Source organism: Varanus komodoensis, unplaced genomic scaffold (assembly GCF_004798865.1).
Source record: "Varanus komodoensis strain SLA01 unplaced genomic scaffold, ASM479886v1 scaffold28, whole genome shotgun sequence".
NCBI lineage: Eukaryota > Metazoa > Chordata > Lepidosauria > Squamata > Varanidae > Varanus > Varanus komodoensis.
The window spans coordinates 14,218,605-14,239,181 of NW_025335727.1; the positions used below are offsets into that span (position 1 = coordinate 14,218,605).

The window sequence follows — 20,577 nt, forward strand, 5'->3', positions numbered from 1 at the left end:
CAGGAAGGTTAGATCTAGGAAAGAACTGAGGTTAGGGAGGGATGCTAAAAGCAACAAAAAAGCGTTCTTCAAATATATCTATAGGAAAAGTCAGAGGAAAGAGTAGAGGTTTGACTGCTCATTGCAGATAGCAAAATGCTAACAATGACAAAGAAATGGCAGAAGTGTTCAATTCCTACTTTGGCTCAGTCTTCTCCCAAAAGAGGATTTATGACTTTCCTGATGAAGAGGAAGTACAAGCTGAAGGAGCAAGATAGCAGTTTGAGATTGATAGGGAAACAGTCAGGGTTCCTCTAATTAGGATGGATGATTTCAGATCCCCAGGATGAACTCCATCCTAGAGTCCTAAAGGACCTGGCAGAAGAACTCTCAGAACCACTGTCTATTGTCTTTGAAAAATCATGGGGGGTAGTGAAAGTGCCAGATGACTGGAGCAGTGCTAATGTTGTCCCTCTCTTCAAGAAAGGAAAAAAACCTGCAAATTACAGACAAGTTAGTCTGACATTACTCCCTGGGAAGATTCTGGAGTGGATTATAAAGCAATCAATCAGTAAACAACTTGAAAAAATGCAGTGATTACTAGAAGCCAGCATGGTCTTATCAAGAACAAATCCTGCCAGACTAAGGTGATTTTGTTTTGCTTTGTTTGGATTGGAAACCTCTCTGCTGGGGACATATCTTGACTTCAGCAAAGCTTTTGACAAAGTGCCCCATGATATCCTGATTAGCAAACCTTCTCAAACTGGGGAAAGATAAAAAGTGGGCTACTGCAGGGCTCGGTCCTGGGCCCAGTGCTGTTTAACACTTTTATTGATAATATGGATGAGGAAGACTTACCAAATTTGCAGATGACACAGAATTGGGAGGAATAGTTAATATCATGGAAGACAAAAACTAAATTCAGAATGACTTTGATAAGTTGGAGCACTGGGCTGAAAACAACAGAATGAAATTGAATAGGAACAAATGCCAAGTTATGCACACAGGAGAAGAAACCAAATTTACTTTTACAACATGGGGGATACATGGCTCAACAGTACTGCAAGTAAAAAGGAACTGTTGTAGATCACAAGTTGAATATGAGTTAGGATTGTGATGTGGCTGCAAAGAGGGCAGGTACTATTTTGGGCTGCATTAATAGAAGTTTCATTTTCAAATCACATGAAATACTATTCTCCCTCAATTTAGCACTGGTCAGGCCTCATCTGGAGTATTGTGTCCAGTTCTGGGCACCACAGTTTTAAAAAGATACAGACCTGCTGGAAAGGGTTCAGAGAAGGACAACAATGATGATCCAGGGAGTATGAGAAGCCCTATGAAGAGAGCCCTATGAGGAGAATTGGGCATGTTTAGCCTTGAGAAAGGAAGACTGTAAGGTGGTATGATAATACTCTTCAAGTACTTGAAAGGATGTCACAAAGAGAAAGGCAACCAGGAGGTCATATGCTGTGAAGTGGAAGATTTTCTGTCTCTGTTGATCAATGCTTTGATTCTCACAGCTGCATGATTGAACAGATCCTTCTCTACCTGGTCATGATGCTCCAGCTCAGACTGCAATCCTTAACCATCAGAGTTCACCTAATACCCATAATTAGTTCACCTAATTAAAAAGGTGAAAGTAAAGGTTTCCCCTTCGCATTAAGTCCAGTCATGTCTGACTCAAGGGGGCGGTGCTCATCTCCGTTTCCTAGCCGAGGGAGCCAGCGTTTGTCAGCAGACAGTCTCCGTGGTCATGTGGCCGGCATGACTAAACACCGAAGTGCACGGAACGCTGTTACCTGCCCACTGAAGTGGTACCTTTTTATCTCCGTGCATTTGCATGCTTTCGAACTGCAAGGTTGGCAGGAGCTGGGAGCAACGGGAACTCACCCTGTTGTGCAGATTTGAATCGGCGACCTTTCGATCAGCCAGCCCTGCAGCACAGCGGTTTAAACCACTGCGCCACCTGCAGTCCCTAGTTCACCTAATTATCTACTGCATAATCCAAGTCTAACTGGTTGTCTGTAAAAGATGAGTAGATGCTTCCTCAAATGACTAAAGAACACTCTTCTGCCTGCTTAATTGCTAACCCCAACTTGGAGCTTGGCAATTTTCTGGGAAGCATTGATGAGGAAGCTTATGGCTCAAGCACATTCAAGCTCATGGCTAAAACTGATGTCCAGCTTTTGTCATGGAAAGTGACATTTTTGGTGGCAATCACACTGACTCACAACTTCAGTGAACTATGTACCCTATGGATAAGTCCTCCATACCTTGTCTTTTCTAAGGACAAGGTGGTGCTGTGTCCCAATTGTAAAGGTTCTTGTTTCATTTAAAACAGGAAATTGCTTTGCCAGCATATTTCCCATACCAATCTACCTTGGTGAACTCTTGGAAGACCTTGTTCAATGTCTCTGGGTACATCCACCATTTGTGGATGTTGACACTCCTTCTGCTCAACTAGCCCACTAGGAAGTTGTTCGTTCTGATGTGAACAGCAGTCAAGGAGACTTGCCTACTGACACAAAAGTTTCAGATTCTAATGACAATCCATGCCAATGGAATCAACTGGGTGCCTCCCTGATTGTTGATATTGAACACCACTGTGGTATTGTCCATGGCAATTGGCACCAAGTGACCAATCAGGAAAGTCAGAAATGCTAAAAGAGACTAATTTACTGCCATCAGCTCAAGACAGTTTCTGTGCCTGAAGACTTCAGCTGTGCTTCATGTTCCTTGTGTTGGTAAAAAACCACAGTGGGCTCCCCATCTGAACAGGGAGATAGCCATCACGACACCTGGCATGGTGTCCTGGGATGATTTTGAGGGTTGGAATGTGTTGAGAATGGGCAGAAATGCTGAGCTGTGCAGAAAAAGCTACTCAAGGAAGGCTTTTTCAAAATCACCCTATTTCCACTGGAACTTTAGCCCTATATTAGGGTTAGAGGTGTGCACCAGGGTAGGGTTAGGGTTACAAAAACGAGGTGTCCTGGGATGATTTTGAGGGTTGGAATGTGTTGAGAATGGGCAGATATAATGAGCTATGGTAACAGCAGAAATATAATGAGCTATACAGAAAAAGCTACTCAAGGAAGGCTTTTTCAAAATCGCTGTATTTTTAATGGAATGTCAGCCCTATCTTAGGTGCATTGGTAAACCATATGCCTCTCATCCAAGCAAAGGAAATGGAGGCAAATACCCATCTGCTGGAGACAACTTAGTGCTGCACTTCATTTACTTTCTGAATGGCACCTTCAACACCATCGAAAAGCAAAGAAGGCAGTATCAAGATGAACGGAAGCAATAGAAAAATTAAAAGAAGACCTAAAGAAAAGAACACAAAGAGAGTTTCTTTTTTGTTGTTGCTGTGGCAAGTCAAAGGTAGTTTTTCAAGAAGTAAAGGCATGCAATCAAATAAAAAATTGAGGGAAAGAAGGAGCAATGGAGATAAAATTCTCTGAAAAAGCTAGTCAGAGAGAAAGAACTATCCAGGACACTGAAGGTGGCTGAAGAAGAACTGGGGGAAATGGTAGGAGCACCTCCCTTTTATATGGACACCAGGGTGAGGGAGTTGTTCTTGCCAAGATGCTCTTAGCTGTTGAATCTTCCTGGTAACAGATTCCACACAGGTGCAGGGCCCATTAGTGTGATGCATGTAGACCACAAAAGAGAACCAAATAGCTCTTCCAAAAGAACTAACAAATCAAAGGGAAATTCCAGCCCAGATGAAGAATGTTGAAAGACCAAATGGCAACTATCTGATGGAGATTATATATGGAAGAACTATGAAGAAGAGATAAAAAATAACATACTCCTTTGAAGAACAATCGTATGAGGAAGAACCTACAATATTAAAAAATGAGATGAAAGCTGCTCTAAAAGCACTTGCAAGGAATAAAGCACCTGAAATAGACACCATCAGAATGATTTCACGCTGCAAAGACAGAATTCCTCAGAATCCTAATAAGAATATTCCAACAAATATGGAAAACAATGCCATCACCCATACACTAGCAATCTTCGACATACAACCCAATTCATTCTAATTAATACATCCAAAATATGATGCTAGAGGAGAACTTTGCAAATACCCTTAGCAAACAGAAACATAAACAAGCAAGTCCTAGATCAAATCAATCCAGAGCTTATCTTGGAAACAAAAATGACACAACTGCAGCTGTCCTACTTTGGGCACAACGTGAGAAGGCAAGACTCACTGGAGAAGACACTAATGCTAAGGAAAGTCAAAGTAAGAAGAATAATCTCTAGGATCTACTTCTGTTTCTCAATTAAAGTCAGTATTTGATCAGGTAGATAAGCAAGTTGACAAATTTCAAGTACAAAGAAAAAAATTAATAGAATCTCTACTATCTCCCCTAAGGATGGAACACATACGATGTGCAAAAACACATTATATCTTTTGAACTATGTATGTTAACATTAGCACCTAAAAGAGAATAGACGAGTTTGCAGGTCACAAGAAGCCATGCTTTCGAGAAAGTTAAGCAGTGTGGTTTGTTTTCCCCATGGTCTTTCAATATGCCTGTAGACAAATAAGCCACAACATGGCTCTGGAGCCACTTCCCCATCAGTCCTTCCTGCAGATATCCCAGGGGACATCTACTGGAGAATCAAGGTGTTCTCCCAGGGACCACTCATAGCTTCAGCTTTACTCAAAGTGATGGATGAAACCTGCCACTACATCCAGTTGAAAGGACAGGCTGTGGCAACAGCAGAAGGTGCTTCTCTACTGACACCACTGGCCCAAAACAAAAGGTGGAGGCAATCATGGAAGATAGGGATTGCTAATGAGCACGTTTACACACACCAGAATCTGAGCCAAATTCTTCTGTGCCTTCGCCAGAAGCGATCCAGGAAAATGTGGTTCAACCCCATCCATGCTCAGTGTGGAAGCCACTCCTCCTCAGGAGGAGACCCAATACAACAGAGTCTCTCCCTCTCACTCAGCAGGGCAACTTTTAGTGGCCATTGTGCAAAGTGATGGGGCTGCATTTTCCTGGATCTATTCTGCCCTGAAAAGGGCCAGGAGGACAAGCTTCATTTTTCTCTTCTCCTGCAGAGAAGGCCCAACAGCGAGGAAGTCAAGCCATTCTCTGATTGAACTCCTCTAGAGGAGACTGATCAGAGTGCAACTTGCCCTGTGCTGCCACATCTCCCAGTCATTTCATCTGGCAGCCATGGACAGGCAAGCTTCTATAGCTATGGCATGTGGTGTTTGGCATTTTGTTACAACCATCAAAGGTGCTTGCCCAGAGCGACAAGCGTTTCTGCATCTCTTGCCTAGCAGCTCTCTAGCATCTCAGGCTATTGTAAGCCTCAGGCTATTTTGTAAGCCGCCCCGAGGCTTTTTGCGAATGGGGCGGCAAAAAATGTTTTAAATAGATAGATAGATAGATAGATAGATAGATAGATAGATAGATAGATAGTTGCGCTGCGTAAATTATCCAGGTTTAAGTAAGACTGCGAGTCCTTTAGAGGCCATGAAATCCTGGTAAAAGCCATGGGTTGTTGGGGTGGTTTATGATGCACCTCACCGGAAGCACACCGGATTTATACAAACCCCTAAGTCATGCTGGCTTCAAAGCCACCACAGCATATTACACTGTACAAACCCAGTCTACATAAACTGCACAATCTAGTAAATGGCTCCCTAAAATGATCCAAGTATCTAAAATGCATACAGAAAGTGTTACAAATACTTGAATAGATGCACTTTTCAATATAGTCTGAGCTTTTGTTACGGTTCTCCTAATGTCATAAAATTTTGAATTCAAAATTTTGTAACACACTCCATTTCCATTAAAAAAACAAAAACAAAAACCATGTCTCTCATTACTGATTTGTTTAACTGAACTTGTTTTATCAACTAAAATGTGTCCCACATAAGAAAGAATGCAGCAGATATGTAAAAGCAACTGTTAATGGGTTATATCTAGACCTAGCCATACTTAGAGGAAACCCACTAAAATCAGTGGCTAAACTCAAGCCCACAAATTTCACAATTTTTCCTGGAGCTTTACGTATCAATTACTTTTTTTTTTTTTGGTGATATAAGCTTTTCTTTTTCTGGAGAAAAAGCATTTTCTATACTTGCCCATGATTTATCCAATTTCCAGGACTGACTTCTACAATGAACCCCATGTGGGATTGTCCTGGACAACAATGTAAACACTTCAATTTACACTGAATGTAGGTCCTGCTTTCTGCTTTTTTTCATGAGGCAAAAGTTCTGCTGGAGGGAACTACCTCCAGCATCCCAGTACACATGTGTCCTTAGCTGATTCCAGGCTCAATACAAAGTACTCATTCTTAGCTTTAAAGAAGGGGTGGGTAACATGCAACCATCTATTAGCCCTAACTAGCACAGTCAATAATGTGGTGTCATGGGATTTGAAGGTTAAACATCTGGAAGGTTGAAAGTTGCCCACCATTGCTTTGAAGCACAACTTGGACCAGCACTACTTGGACTTGGACTTAAAGACTTCTTGTGTTTCAGTGTACTCGATATATGCATGCCATGGATGGGACTGTGTCCACATTTCCTCACTGTATGAAGACAGTTCTACTGGACCCTGAAAGGGAGCTTTTAGTGAACTTTTACACCATTTCCTTGATAAGTTGCTGGCTTCTTTCTACATCCTTGCTTTTCACTTTTTTAGGACTTTCACTGCCAATTATAAAAATTGGAAATTTTCTGCAGTTTTGCTTAATCTGTAGTTTGATTAATGGTCTATTTTAACCTTTGTAGTGGTATTAAATTGAAGGGTTTGTTTTTATTTCATGTAAACTATCCTGAGTCATGGAGAGGTCAGAAACAAATACCTTAAATAAATAAAATAAATCTTACAGGCTGAAAGGGTAAGAGTTAAGAAAGGTAATTGCCAATAATAATTGACTAAAATCTAGTAGTTTCACTTAACCCAAACTATCATTTAAAAATTAAATAAAACAGACTATCTTTGTATATTGCTTTAAGTGAGTTATTTTGGCAAAATAGGTATTGTTACAAGGAACTCAAAGAAGACTCCCTATAACAGTACAGCATTAGCATCATATCAAACAAAATCAACACAAGATATACTAAATAAAATATTTGGTTCACATTAAAATTGCAACTACCTCAATAAATGAATATTTCAATAATTAATGTGATCAGTGTCTCGGGTATAAAATGTACTCACCTTATGTGGAAGTGGCAGCCATGAATAGAAGAGATTCTTAAAGAAATAAATGTATCAAAAGATCTGTGGTTCATGAGGCATGTATGTAAACACAATCCTTACATGTGTAATGATGATTTTAGTTAGAAAAGTAGGTCTGAGGTTTCTCCATGAATATGTAGTATTCTGTATTAAAAACACAGTGTTACATCAGACATTTCAGCATCTATTTCATCTATTTCAGCATTTTGTTCACACAGTAGCCTGTCTGCTGCCTGTTGGAACAAATAAGGCTTCCATGCAATAACATCTGCCTAGTGGAGTTCCCCAGTACAAAACATGGGAAAGCTGAGCCGGCATCCACAAATATTCCTAGTCAGATCCAAAAAAACAGGCAATACAGAGCAAAGGGTTTATATAAAAAGAGTAGTTCAACCCAGGTCAGGTCACCACAGGCAGCATCCAGAGGCAGGTAGCAGATATGAACCAAATCCAAACATGGAAGCTATTTTCAGCAGCTTCTGTAAGTTTTTATGGGGACTTTTATCATGGAGCAGAAAGAGTACCACGTAAGTCCCGGCTGCAGCCATTCACTTCAACTGCAGGATGGCAACCATATTATGTAGGTTTGCCTCATTTCAGTTCCTTTCTGTAGGATCAGGACTGAAGACACCTCTTGAGTATTCCCTTTCAATATACAGGTTTCATCAGAAGGTCTCTAATGGCTGGATGATTAGTGCTGATTCCAAAAATGGTCGGAGGGACACTGTAATTAGAGAATTAGGTAATGGGGGAGGTACTGGTATTGCTGGTGTTAGCACTGAAATCAACAGAGTCAAAGCCAGGGCTAGAAGAGACCACACTGAAAACTTTTTAATTTCTTGTTCTTCTTTGGCTCTATGACTTATGTACTCTTGCCCTTTTAGTCAGCTTTCTGGACAGAGCAATGTTCAATGAATGGCCTTGTGTTGGCAGGCTGGTATGAGATGCTATTAAGGCTGTCATCAGACTTTGCCTTTGGTTCCGATCGAGGCTTTCATCACATAGCTACTAATGGATCCAGATTTTAGTGGGAAAGGATCTCCAAAGTTCCAAAGGCACTTGAACATTTTTGCAGATATCCTACCTAACCCCTGGCAAGCTCTGTTGCACTCAAGGCCTGATCCCAAAGAATGGCTCAGAGTTTCATAGCCTGATTATGCCTTGCCTCTTGCATGAAGGCTTGGCAAAATGAATGGGTATCAACTTTGTATCTTTCCCCTAAACAAAGGAGACAGAGCAATAGACCTTTGGGTGTACCATGAACAAAACAAAACATGCAAAATACCAAAATAAATAGGAAGAAAATACAAAAAAAAAAAATCTAACCTCAGCAAATACTGATTTTCCAGCATAAAGACAAGAACAAGGTGAGAAGATTCCTTAGAAGGCTGCCACTACAGCAGCAAAAAGAGAACTGAGGGAATAGGAAGGAGCCTGCCATGCATATGCACACTAGAAAGTGGGGGAAATGTCCCACCAAGAACAGATCTCAGCTATAGAAGGTTCCTAACTGAGGTTTTCCATAGGGGCCGAGTCCATATGAATGCTGCCTACAGTTCACAAGGAAGTCTCCCACCAATCATGAGATGCCCCAAGTTCTTGTACAGGAAGGGGAAAAAATGCTTCTCTATCTTCCTTCTTTACACGATACATAATTTTGTACAACTCTGTCCTCTCTCTCCTCACTCACTTTTATCTCTAAGCAAAAAACAGTCCCAGATGTTGTAGCTTTCCCAGGGGGGTTGTTAGAGCATCTTTATCGTTTTAATTCACCATTTCTGCACTTTTCCCAACTCTAGGTGTGGGAACTAGGGCTGTGCACAGTATGTAAAGTTCAGTCATACCACAGAATTGAATAAGGGTAATATGATATTGACAGTTTTAATTTGGATTCCTTTCCTAGTTATGTCTAAAATTGATCACACTTTTCACAGCAGCTGTACACTGCGGTTTGATATTTTCAGCAAGCTGTCCACAATCAAACATTTTCTAAATGCACAATCTCCTCCCTTAAGAAAGCACTTTATTTCTCTGATGAAGTGGACTCTCGCCCATAAAAACATACTTCATAATAAATACGTTCATCTTTAAACTCCCATAAGAATCTTGGTTGCTTTTCATTAAAAAATATTTTGCATAAATGGTACCTATTAATTCACTAAAGAAATTTCCTTATTTAATGTTCACTATATTAAATGCAGAGTGAGCTGCAATGAGTCTCGGATTCATACACCCTTCTCTGGCTGAGGCTGAACAGCTCATATTGGCTTCAGATGTCAACTGCAGTGTCCACATGGATAGGAAATCTGTCAGATAGTGGCCCAAGTCATGAAGGCCTTAGATTAAAACCCACACCTTGAATTGGGCTCAGAAGCATAAAAGCAGCCAGTGCTCACAGGCCAGAATTGGCCTTGCACATTTGGACCTTCTGATCTGATTTATTAATCTGGCTGCCCCATTCTATACAAGCTTCAGTTTCTCAACAGTCTTCAAGGCAGTCCCATATAATAAGCACTGTAATAATTTAGTTCAGAGATTACCAGTTCATAGATTACTGAAGCAAGGTGACCCCTGTGCAGAAATGGGTGTAGATGGGCCAACAGCTGAACTGTCACTGAGTTGAACTGGGACAAAGATGACTCTAGGATGATCCAATGTATCTTATTGTGTTGTAAGCCGCCCCGAGGCTTCAGCAAGGGGCAGCATAGAAATGTTGTTATAATAATAATAATAATAATAATAATAATAATAATAATAATAATAATAAATGATCCCCAAGTTGCAAAACTGCTCTTTCAGTGGGAGTGCAACTCCAGCCAGATTGAGTAGCCTTCCTCTGGTCAAAAGAACAACATTTTTTTGTTCTTAACAACATCTTAGTCTTCTCTGGATTGAACTTCAGCTGACTAACCCTCATTCAGTCCATTGTTGCAGCCAGGCACTGATTTAGCACATTCACAGACTCATCTGGTAAAAATGAAAATGAGAAACAGAGCTCTGTCTGATCAATAATGATGGCAACATGCTGCAAAAGTCAAGATGTTCTCACTCAGTGGTTTTATGTAGATGATAATAAGACTGATCTGTGAGGAACCGCATGCTGGAGAATCCATGGGTCCAAGCAGTATTTGCAAAGCACCACCCTCTAGAGCTGGCAATCCATACAGAGAAGAATCACTGTAACCACACAAATGGCTACTAGATTTTAGACAAGGTGCAATTTCCAAGTCATTTTTAAAGACAGCCCACACACAACATATTGCAATAGTCCAATATGGATGTTACCACAGCATAGTAGCCAGTTTTGATTTATGCAGAGGTCAGCACAATGCTGATCTATCAGCCTTCACTGATAAAAGATTCTATTAAACAAGCCATAATCAAGGACAAGGATGGGGAAAGTATGCCTTTCTAGATGCTAGATCCCATCATTTCTAAGCCAGCACAGCCAATGGAGGAAGTTGCAATTCAACACTATCTGCTGGGGCACATGTTGCTCAGCCCTGATACAGCTAATAAGAAACAATGCCAGATCCAGAAGTATCTCCAAGCTACAAATCTTATCTTTAATGGAAATGCAACTCCATCTAGAATAACCTACACACTTACTTCTGGATTTGCTCATAACCAAGCAATAATTTCATATTGTCTGGCTCAAGCTCCCTCCAGTCCATTACCAATCTCAGTCTGCCACCAACCTAATGAAAAAAGACAGATTGGTATCATCAGCATATACAAAGGCTCTGTAAAATTTGCCTTGATAACTTCCTGTAGATGTTAAGTATGAGAAATCAATGTAGATCCTTGTGGAATCCTGCAGGCAGCTGCCCACAGGGAGGACTAGTAGTTTCTCAGCACCAAGTTCTTAGACCTCTCCTCCAAGAATGGCCAAAACTAATTTAGTACCTTGGCATGCCCAATCCAGGGAGACCCTCGAAGGAGGTCATTTCATTTCACAGTAGAAAAACAAAAACAAAATATAAATAAATACACCATGCAAAATAGCCATAGGGTGTACTCTGACAGGATTTTTAAATGCATTTGAATGTGGTTTTTTTAATAGATTGTCATCTTTTATATGTATCTTGTTCTTGTAAACCACCTTAAAAGCTCCACAGAATAATGGCACATAAAACCTTTTAAATACACGTTGATAAATCCTGTTGGAAGCCCAAGAATACTGCCCCATGACTTGAATGCAAGTACCAAGGCCCCAAGACCACCTTCATAAGTAATCTGGAAACTCTCTAAGACTCGTGATACAACCATACCTTTAGAGTGAGCAGAAATATTGAGCTACATAAAAACATTTAAGGATAAAATGAGACTCAGAAAAGCACTGTATTAAACAAAAACAAAACCAGAACTGAATACTAAACTGTTCAGCACTGGCTTTTCTACAAGCTTAATCGATGCTACATTTTTATTTACATAACCATGGGCAGTCGCATATAAATACAGATGTTTATTTTCCATGAGTACCCGGACTGAACAGACCTTAGTGGTCAAGCACCAACGAAGATCATGAATAATATTACTAGCAATAACCCTGCTTAGGAAGAGCTTTTAGCAACCCATGTTGGTGGTTATTGATTAACATGTTACAAGAGGAATGTCTATATTGCTCAAAGGCACTAACTATACACAAACCACTGATGGGCTAACAAGCTATTAATGACAGTCTGCAACTCAACACTTAAAATGGTCAGGCTTCCTTTTTTGACCACAAGAACAAGCTGGTCATTGTTGTAGAATGTCAGGCTAGAAAAGAATCAGTCTTTTCATTTCAAACAAACAAACATGGTACCCCTCCATAATTATTAAGAAAAAATAAGATGGAATATTTATTTATTTATTTATATTTAGGGCAATTACACCATTCCCATTTAGTCGCCGACTTTCAGGATAATTTACAACATATTAAAAATTTGAAGCATAACATACCCTGCCAGAATAGAACAATCACAAAAAACCAATAAAATATCACATTAATGAGAACAAAGCAGAGTATAAAATCAGGAATATAGTCTAATAGAAATGATTTAAACATTAGTTAAATCAAAAGCAGATTAAATAAACAAATAACCACAGAGTCATATAAAATAAAGTAAAATATTGTGAAAATAGAATGGTTTTAGCCTGGTATTGGAAGATGTATAGTATTGGTGCCTGGCAAATCTCTTTAGGAAGCTGATTCCATAACCAGGGCACCACAGCTGATTTCTACACCATTTCTATTTCAGCTCTTCTACTGCTCAGTAAGTATCACAATTCAAAGAACAAGCTATGTAAACCTAATGGATCTAAATGAGCAAAAGCATAATACTTCAGCTGATCCTACTGCCACTCAGATTTACTTACAACTTAGACATTTTATTTTTGTTATAAAGAGCAAAGATCTGTTGAAGTAACATTGTACACCTGAGCAACCACAACCTGAAAATGTTCATTCTCACAAATATTAACTGTCATCTTCTGCAAAGTGCTCATGACAGAGAACCAACTTTCTGAACATCAAACCTTTTATTAGGATATAAACACATGCATTCCTAAAATAATCTTATGATACCACAATGACACTTGAAAGTCTCCCCATTTCCTGTCGCTATTTCTTCTTAATGGGGGGCAGAGGGACAGAAATCATTTATAATGAGAAGTTATCTGATTTTTCAATATTTTCATAAGGGGTTGAGAATTAAGAAAAAATACAATTCAGGAATCAGCACTAGCCAAACTAAAATTTATTGAACTATGTTACATAAAAAGAGTTTTCTAAAAACACATACAACCCAATAGAATAAATTACCACTGCTTATGAGTAAGTAGCCAAGTTTGTAAGAAAATCATCCAGGTCTTATGCTGATGTCTAGTATGTTTAGATGATTTCATTAATAATACTTAACAGAGCATTGTCCAACCTGGCACCCTCTAGGTGTCAGACTGCAACTCCTAATTATAGAAGTTACAATCCAGCACTTCTGGAGGGCACCAAATTGAGTAAGGCTGACTTCATGTCTCATGTTATTGTATTGTTTCCAGTCTAGAGGAAGTAACCATTGTATTTATCTATCAAGCCTGGAGCTCATTTACAGTACACTAAACACATTAGATTTCAATTAACCTCACCGTAAAATGTTAAGGGCATTAAGTCAGCATATAATTATATAGTAGAAAATTAGTTAAACTCATCTAAGACAGTCAACAATTTCATTTACAAACATACAGAGAGTTATTTATAATCACTCAAAGTCAACAGATGGCTTTTCATGGTACAATGCATGTTACATTAAAAGTTGTAGGAAGTTTTTACAAAGAAAAAACCTCACTGGCCCACAAAGGTATATTTGTAGCAATATGAAGCAGTCACACAATTTCATCTGATAGATGCTCATTGCACATTTGAGCTAAATTTCAAGGGTTTACATATGGGTGAAAACATCTAAGAGAGGCAGTTAGCATTTGACAGATACATAGAAAAAAATATTTATGGCAGAATACTGCAGTATTATCAGGTTATATAGTCCAAGGAAAAATTTAAAGTTAATCCAGACAAGAATTGTGATTATTAATTTTAACAAAAGCATAGAAAAGCCCCGTGGCACCTCGAGGATTAACTAAAAGAGTAATTCTATGCATTGTTAGAGAAAGAAAAAGTGTCACTAGAAAATGGGCTGGGAAATGGTGGGAGTTATTGGACTTTTTCTGTCCAAACGTACATAGGAATGCGCCCTAATAAATTTAGCAATATCAGCACACTTCAGTGTTCTGATGAAGTGTGGGAAGTATGCAACACACTAAATTTGTTTGCCTTAAAGTGCCACTGAACACTTGTGCTACAGAAGACTAACTTAAGTATCCCTCAGGAAATAATTTTAACAAGATTCCAGCATATGTGACTTAAATTATACTGCCTAGATCCAAAGGGCAGCAGACACTTGTTCAAGTAGAAGACATTCCAATCTGTTAGGGGAAGGAGTGAAATTGTCTCACAGACACACCTTACAGTCTTCACACTAAATTCCATGATATTCCTGATGTTCCCCTGCCTTTCAAGGGTGATTTTAATAGGGTAAGAATGTTTAAACAAGGAGTAGTTAGGAAAGCTCAGCTGCACAACTGTAACACAACCAGCAGTTCTCTGACTTCAAGTCATTATTATGTATTATCATAATTACTGTTTATATATAAAACTTCATAGATATCAAATTTGTAATAGCACTGTATTTATGTTCAACATATTTGTTTTCACTCACAATTGGTGTGCTCACTCATGTTTTTCCATTCTGTATATCACAGAACTAAATAGATTTTAAATGACTACATATTTCATAAAATAAACATATTGTTTTAACAATGCTGTGTATTTCTTTCAGATATTTCAAATGACTGAAATACCATATTGGTGTATGCAAAATCTGAATGTGTATTTCAAAATTCAAGTTTGTTTTCTCAGATCAAGTTACACTAAAAACCCAACACCAAACAACTTTTTGTTTATAATTAAGGCAGTCATCAGTCCAAGGATTATATGCATTTTATTTCATCTCTACATCAAAAAAGTAATTTAAAAATATTAAAATCCCTTGAAACATAAGATAAATGAAAATGTAAGTGCCTTCATATAAAAACAGTAAGCTGACCCTCTGGGAAATGGTTGACTTTCTCAATTCAAGGTATTCAAAGCTCATTCAAAAGTGTTCATTTGGAATGCAGATATCAAAGATAATGCAAATATTCAAGAGAAAATTAGAACTTACCAGATGTTCTAATCCAGCTTTGACGTTTCCAGCATCCCTGTAACAGAAGAACATAAGTTCTAAATAGTTACTAAACCTTTGTCTGTATTAATTTAGGTTTAATTTGGAAAGTTACGAAAGAAAAGAAATTCATACTGTATTTCTGGCTTTCTTTTCACATCCAAACCAAGACCATTAAAAGCAAATAGTTACTATAAATTGCAGAATTTTGGTTTAATTCAATTCCAAAATGTTTTAATTATTAAAACCTAATCAACAAAACATAACTCAAATTTCATCTTAAGGTACCAAGTAGCAACTGACATTAAATTTATGCAGAATTCTCTTTCACTTACATCCCAGTCATTAAATTTGCATGCATATTCCAGTCCAAAAAACATACAAATATTCTGAACAAGTAAAGGAAATCACCCTAGCAAAATAAAAAAGGGCAACTGGAGCACCAGCAGTATTTACCATCCACCATCCATGAGGCACCATTTACCTGGTTCCATTCAGCTGCCTGCTCAAGGTATTAAAAGAAAGTCAGAAAACCTCTAGCAGTGCATGCTCCAAAAGGGAAGGCAGTTGGTATCGCTGCATTCTGAAGTAGCTCGAGACTTTGGGAAATGCTGAAAGACCTCGGAAGTAAATGGAGGGGAAATCAGCAAATCTACAGTAACAGTTAATGCAGCTGCACAAATTTCCTCACAATTTACTTCCCAGCCATTAAATTTGCATATGTCTTCATTTTTGTGACAAAATTTTGAAAATGCCAGAACACGTTCTTTTATTTGCATGCAACTGCTGTTGCTTTTAAAATAAAAATGATATAAAATGTATTCAACTTGTTAGTATCAACATATCTATTTCCCTAAAATGGAAAGGATTCATTGCGTTATCCAAAGCCAATGATAGAGGTTTGTTTTGAGCAAGGTCCCAACAAGCTTAAGAACTGAACTTATTCTCAATGTCATGGGGCTTAGTAGCACTGTGGTGTATAACCTCAGACCATATGCTGAACATACCTTACCATTAATTAAGCCATCTTCTTTCTGTTACAGGTAAAGCAAAACATTTTCCAGGTTTGTTAGAATAGTCAGCATATCACACACTTTTCATTTAAAAAATTCACTCAAATTCTCTAATTCAACAGGTCATCAAAAAGTCCAGGTAATAGAAACCAAGCTGCAAAGTCTTCCTCTTCATTGCCATCACTAAGAAACTACAGGGAAGTCTGTTACTCTCAGGAGGGGGAGATGCACTATCCCTCCCTCACAACTGTTCCTAAAACATTAAGGTCCAATTCTATTCATGTTTAGACAAAACAAAACCCTACAATTCTCATCCTGCCCCAAAAAAATGGGATGGAGAATGGTGGGAATTATTTTATTTTTCTCTCTGGGCATACACAGACTTGGTAAGACTCTATTCCCCCTTTAGACAAAACTCTGTATAAGTTGGTATCCCACTCCTTAAGACACCAATTTAAGTAACAGTGATAAATTGAACCACGGGAGCCCTCATGGAAAACCAGTTTCACATCTTTCAACTATGCAGGAGGGAGGAGACAAATTAAGGTATTCAGATACATAACACAGGAAAGAGTAGTGGGAAAGCCTAATGAGGCTGTAGCAAGCCCTGTACAATTTACAGACAGAAAGGGGTATAAATTGTATATATCCAAAAGCTTTGGCTCTTTGGAATGAAACCAGGCAATGGTCTCCCCATTTGGAGCATAGTTAGCTCCAAAGTGCAATGGGTGAGCTATTTCCCTAAAGTCTAAGAGACAGCTATGTTGCTTGCCTTTGCAAAGGTAGAGGGAGCAAATAAGCAGCCAATATTCTAGAGCTAAAACTTGGGCTGTGAAAAGACAGGCCTACTATGCAGAAACACACGGCAACACGAACAACAGTTATGTGGCACTTTAGAAAACTAATGACTCTATTATGACCTAATACTTTGTGGACTAGAGACTGCTGCATTAGACACATAAAGTGATTCTAGTCTATGAATATTAAATCTGTTAGTCCTTAAGATGCCATAAGACTTATTTTTTGCGGCAATGGGCTAACACAGCAACCTCTTTAGAAAAGACAATATGACTCAGACTCCCTTCTGCCCATTTGCTAGTTTGAATTTAGAGGATTAATCTGGAGAGCCAAAAGAAACAAACAGGATGAATCAATTTAACATTAAAGTATTTGTCTCTCCTGACCCTTCAGCTAACACTGCCACAGATGTCTGTGTGCTGTTCTCAGTTGGAACTGTCTACTATAGCAAAATTTTACATCCTCTAATTGAGCATTCTGTAAAAAAAGTTCTATCAACATTAAACATTTTGGCACAAAACACAAAAAGCAAAATTAATAAACAATTTAAATACTATAACAAAAAGAAATTCAGCTCAGCAATCCAGGCACATGAAAGAAAGTAACTATATTCACCAACAAGAAAAGTAAGCACCATTATGAACATATTGTGGTCAAGCGACCAAGACACAGACAGCAAAGATGTAAGGCCCCCAGGTAAGTTTCAGGTAAGATGAGACAATCTACCATGGACACAATGACTGAACTAACACCAGGAACTCAAAGGAACCTCTCCCTCTCCCTCTCCCCTCCTCTCCCTCTCCCTATTCTGGGCCACCTATCAAGGATGATCTCCAGATACATCATTTCATGGTAGTTCTGATCCTTTCTAAATAGCAGGTTACAAAAAGGATTTCTGACTGATGCCATAGCCATTCGCTTACAAGATTCCATCTTGTATCTTATTCCTGGAATGCAGTGGAGATTCTGAATTCAGTCTGAAATAGGTGAAAGACTTGATGTGGTTTATGGGAAGATTAAGCTTAACTCAAACAAGGTGAAGGAGCTTGTGGTCACTAAGAATGCCAATCTAGAAATAAGTCTGTTTAGGACAGAACAGCACTACCTCTGAAAAAACAGATTCACAGTTTGAAGGCACTTGTTGACCCAGTTGTCCTACTTGATATGCAGGTGGTAGCTTTCATAAAGAGTAATTCTGCCAAGCTTAGCTTGATGTGTCAACTGAGTTGCTACTAGTGAATGCAGATCTGGGCGTAGAAACACATGCCTCAGTTGCTTCTCACTTCAACTTACTGTAATAAGTTGGACCTGGCCCTACCTGTGAAGAGTATCTGGATGACCAAGAGGAATTTTTAGGTGACTTGGCAAGTACTCAAGCGCCTTAAAAGAACTTTACTTCTAAGAGCCAAGTATCCTGCACAAGCATCAAATGAATATAATTTGGATGTATTCAGGAGGCAAGATTAAAGAAAGGATATAACAAGCATGAATTCCTTGTGAAGGTTTCATTAGATCAGGAAATTTCCATTAGTTTGGACAAAGAGCACAAGCAACATTTGCTACCTGGGCAAATTACAACAGGAAAACTACAGTACCAGATTAATCCAAATAAATTACTATTTGAACATCAACTGTACAGCAGAAAACATTAATTGCATAGTCCTTTAAATACATTCTAGAAGCTTCTATATAAATACCTCACAATAATGATTTTGATGCAGGTTTCTCCCACTTTAAATGTTGGAGCAGATATTCATTCTTGTCCAGTATAAATTGTTTTAAAAATCCATCACAGAAAAGGTTGGATTCATCAAACACTTACAATAATAATCAAAATTTACTATACTACACTATGCATTATTAAAAGAGAATTCAAGTCCTGTATTTATACTGCTTGGTGCCAAAGGTCCTAATGAACTTAATTGCTAGGAAGCAAGATCCAGGTCACTGATACAGGGAACTTCCAGCTAATGGTATCAAATCTGTCCTCTTTAGTGGTCTGTCTCCTATGCTGTCCCTGTCATGACTTCATCAATATTTGTGCAACTCTTTTTGCTCTGTGCTGAAAGCAGACTTAATTCAATTATAGATCTCAAAACTGATAAAATGGTCCTGAAGTGGAAAATGGGAAGAGATTATTGGCAAATGAATAAAGATTAGTATCGAGCTAACACACGAGAGTATAGCAGGTCTTTTTTTTTAATCATTCCCTGTCTTAAGTCTTCTGGGAACAGCGCGTTTCCCTTCCCCTCATGCAGCACATCGATTTCTGAATTAGACTGCAATATTAAATAATTAATATACTTGCCATGATTGATGTTTTGCATTAGTTGAATATTAGGTTATCAATCAAAATCCACTTGGTTTAATGTAATAATATTGAAAAAGTGTCACTGTCTGTTCATCCAATTTGTAGTTGAAGGAGCACAGAGTAATACTGGTGTAACACAAGGTTTTGAAGCAGAGAGTACTGTAGCTGAACATACCTAAGTCAAACATTATAAGACTAACAGACATGCTTGAGGTTGTCCTAAATAAACTTTGTGGCACCTGTCACTTTCAATGGAACTTTCCCTTCAAGCCATGTGGATTTCATTCATGTATTGTACAGTAACATGCAATAAAAGCTAGTTAAACTTGCGTACATGGACAAGAATTTTAATAATTAAGGACACAATTCAGAAAGTCTAAGAAGACTTTACACTTATTTTTATCAAAAAAACAATCTTTGATGCTTTAAGAGAAATATCTGGGCTTTAATCACAGCTCCCCTTCCTTCCCAAGTGGGTATGGTCTTTCTCTTTGATCTGTGTGTTTGTCTGTGTAGCACATAAAAGTTCCTAAGTTGATTGGAATCTTTATCAAATAATACATTAAGTTCTCAGAGTTACCCTGAATTTAGCAGCTTCTTGATGTTAGGGTAGCTGTGGTAGAAAACCAACTCATTCAGTGACTGGGTTCACTAATAGAACCCCAAACTCTAGGGCTATATATAGGGTGTTTCTGAACTATGGGTTGCTGAAACCTGGGTTATTGTGCTGTCCAAACTCAATCACATAAAAACCATGGCTTGCTAAACATGAACAAAGCAGGAAAAGAACCTATGGTTTGCCAGTGGCTTGTGGACGATGGGTTGTTCAACATGGTTTATCTTGGCTGGATTCAGACAAAGAAGCAACCTATTCTACAATTCGATAGCCATCCACACTAAATCCATGTTAAACCCTTAAGTATGCGATTGTGTTGTCTAAACCCAGTCAGTACTGTCACAGAAGGTAAAAAAATAAAAATACAGAAGTCAAGTGAAAAGTGGCATCTGAAACTGAATGCAGTCCCAAAGCAGTTTGTGATAGTGCAGAGGTATGTGCCATTCAAAAAACTAAACACAGAACTCCTTGCATGGCCCTGAGCTGCTAATGGGATTCCAAGCATTAATTCCTGAGATACATGCATTTTTATTCTGTACTCTGAAATTAATGTATTATTTGGAGAAACAGAACTCAGGAATTATTGTCACAAACATTTGGAATGATTTTATAGGCATAAGCCATGGCAGGACTCCTATGTAGGGAATTTTTCTTTCTAATACCAGAAAACACTAAAAGTGATTGCAATTCAGGCTAAGTAACTAAGTGGAGAGAACAATAGATCTATTAATGTTCACAGTTAATTGCTTTAAAATAGGGCACAAGAAGAAGGGCTTGCCATCATTAATTTATATGATAATAAATATGTTAACTTGGGTAAACCCAGTTCTATGCCACCAACAATACATGGGCTGGTCTCTCAAATTGTTAGCAAATGAAG

At 38.5% G+C, this 20,577-nt stretch overlaps 1 protein-coding gene across 1 annotated transcript in view; it reads right to left on the reverse strand.

Moving 5' to 3' along the window:
• Positions 1–20,577, reverse strand: part of RSRC1 (arginine and serine rich coiled-coil 1) — a 185,498-nt gene that overhangs the window by 89,885 nt on the left and 75,036 nt on the right. Inside the window, exon 6 of the mRNA XM_044434411.1 lies at positions 14,960–14,996. Within this exon, the coding sequence (XP_044290346.1) occupies positions 14,960–14,996 (37 nt within the window). The remainder of the gene's footprint in view (positions 1–14,959; positions 14,997–20,577) is intronic.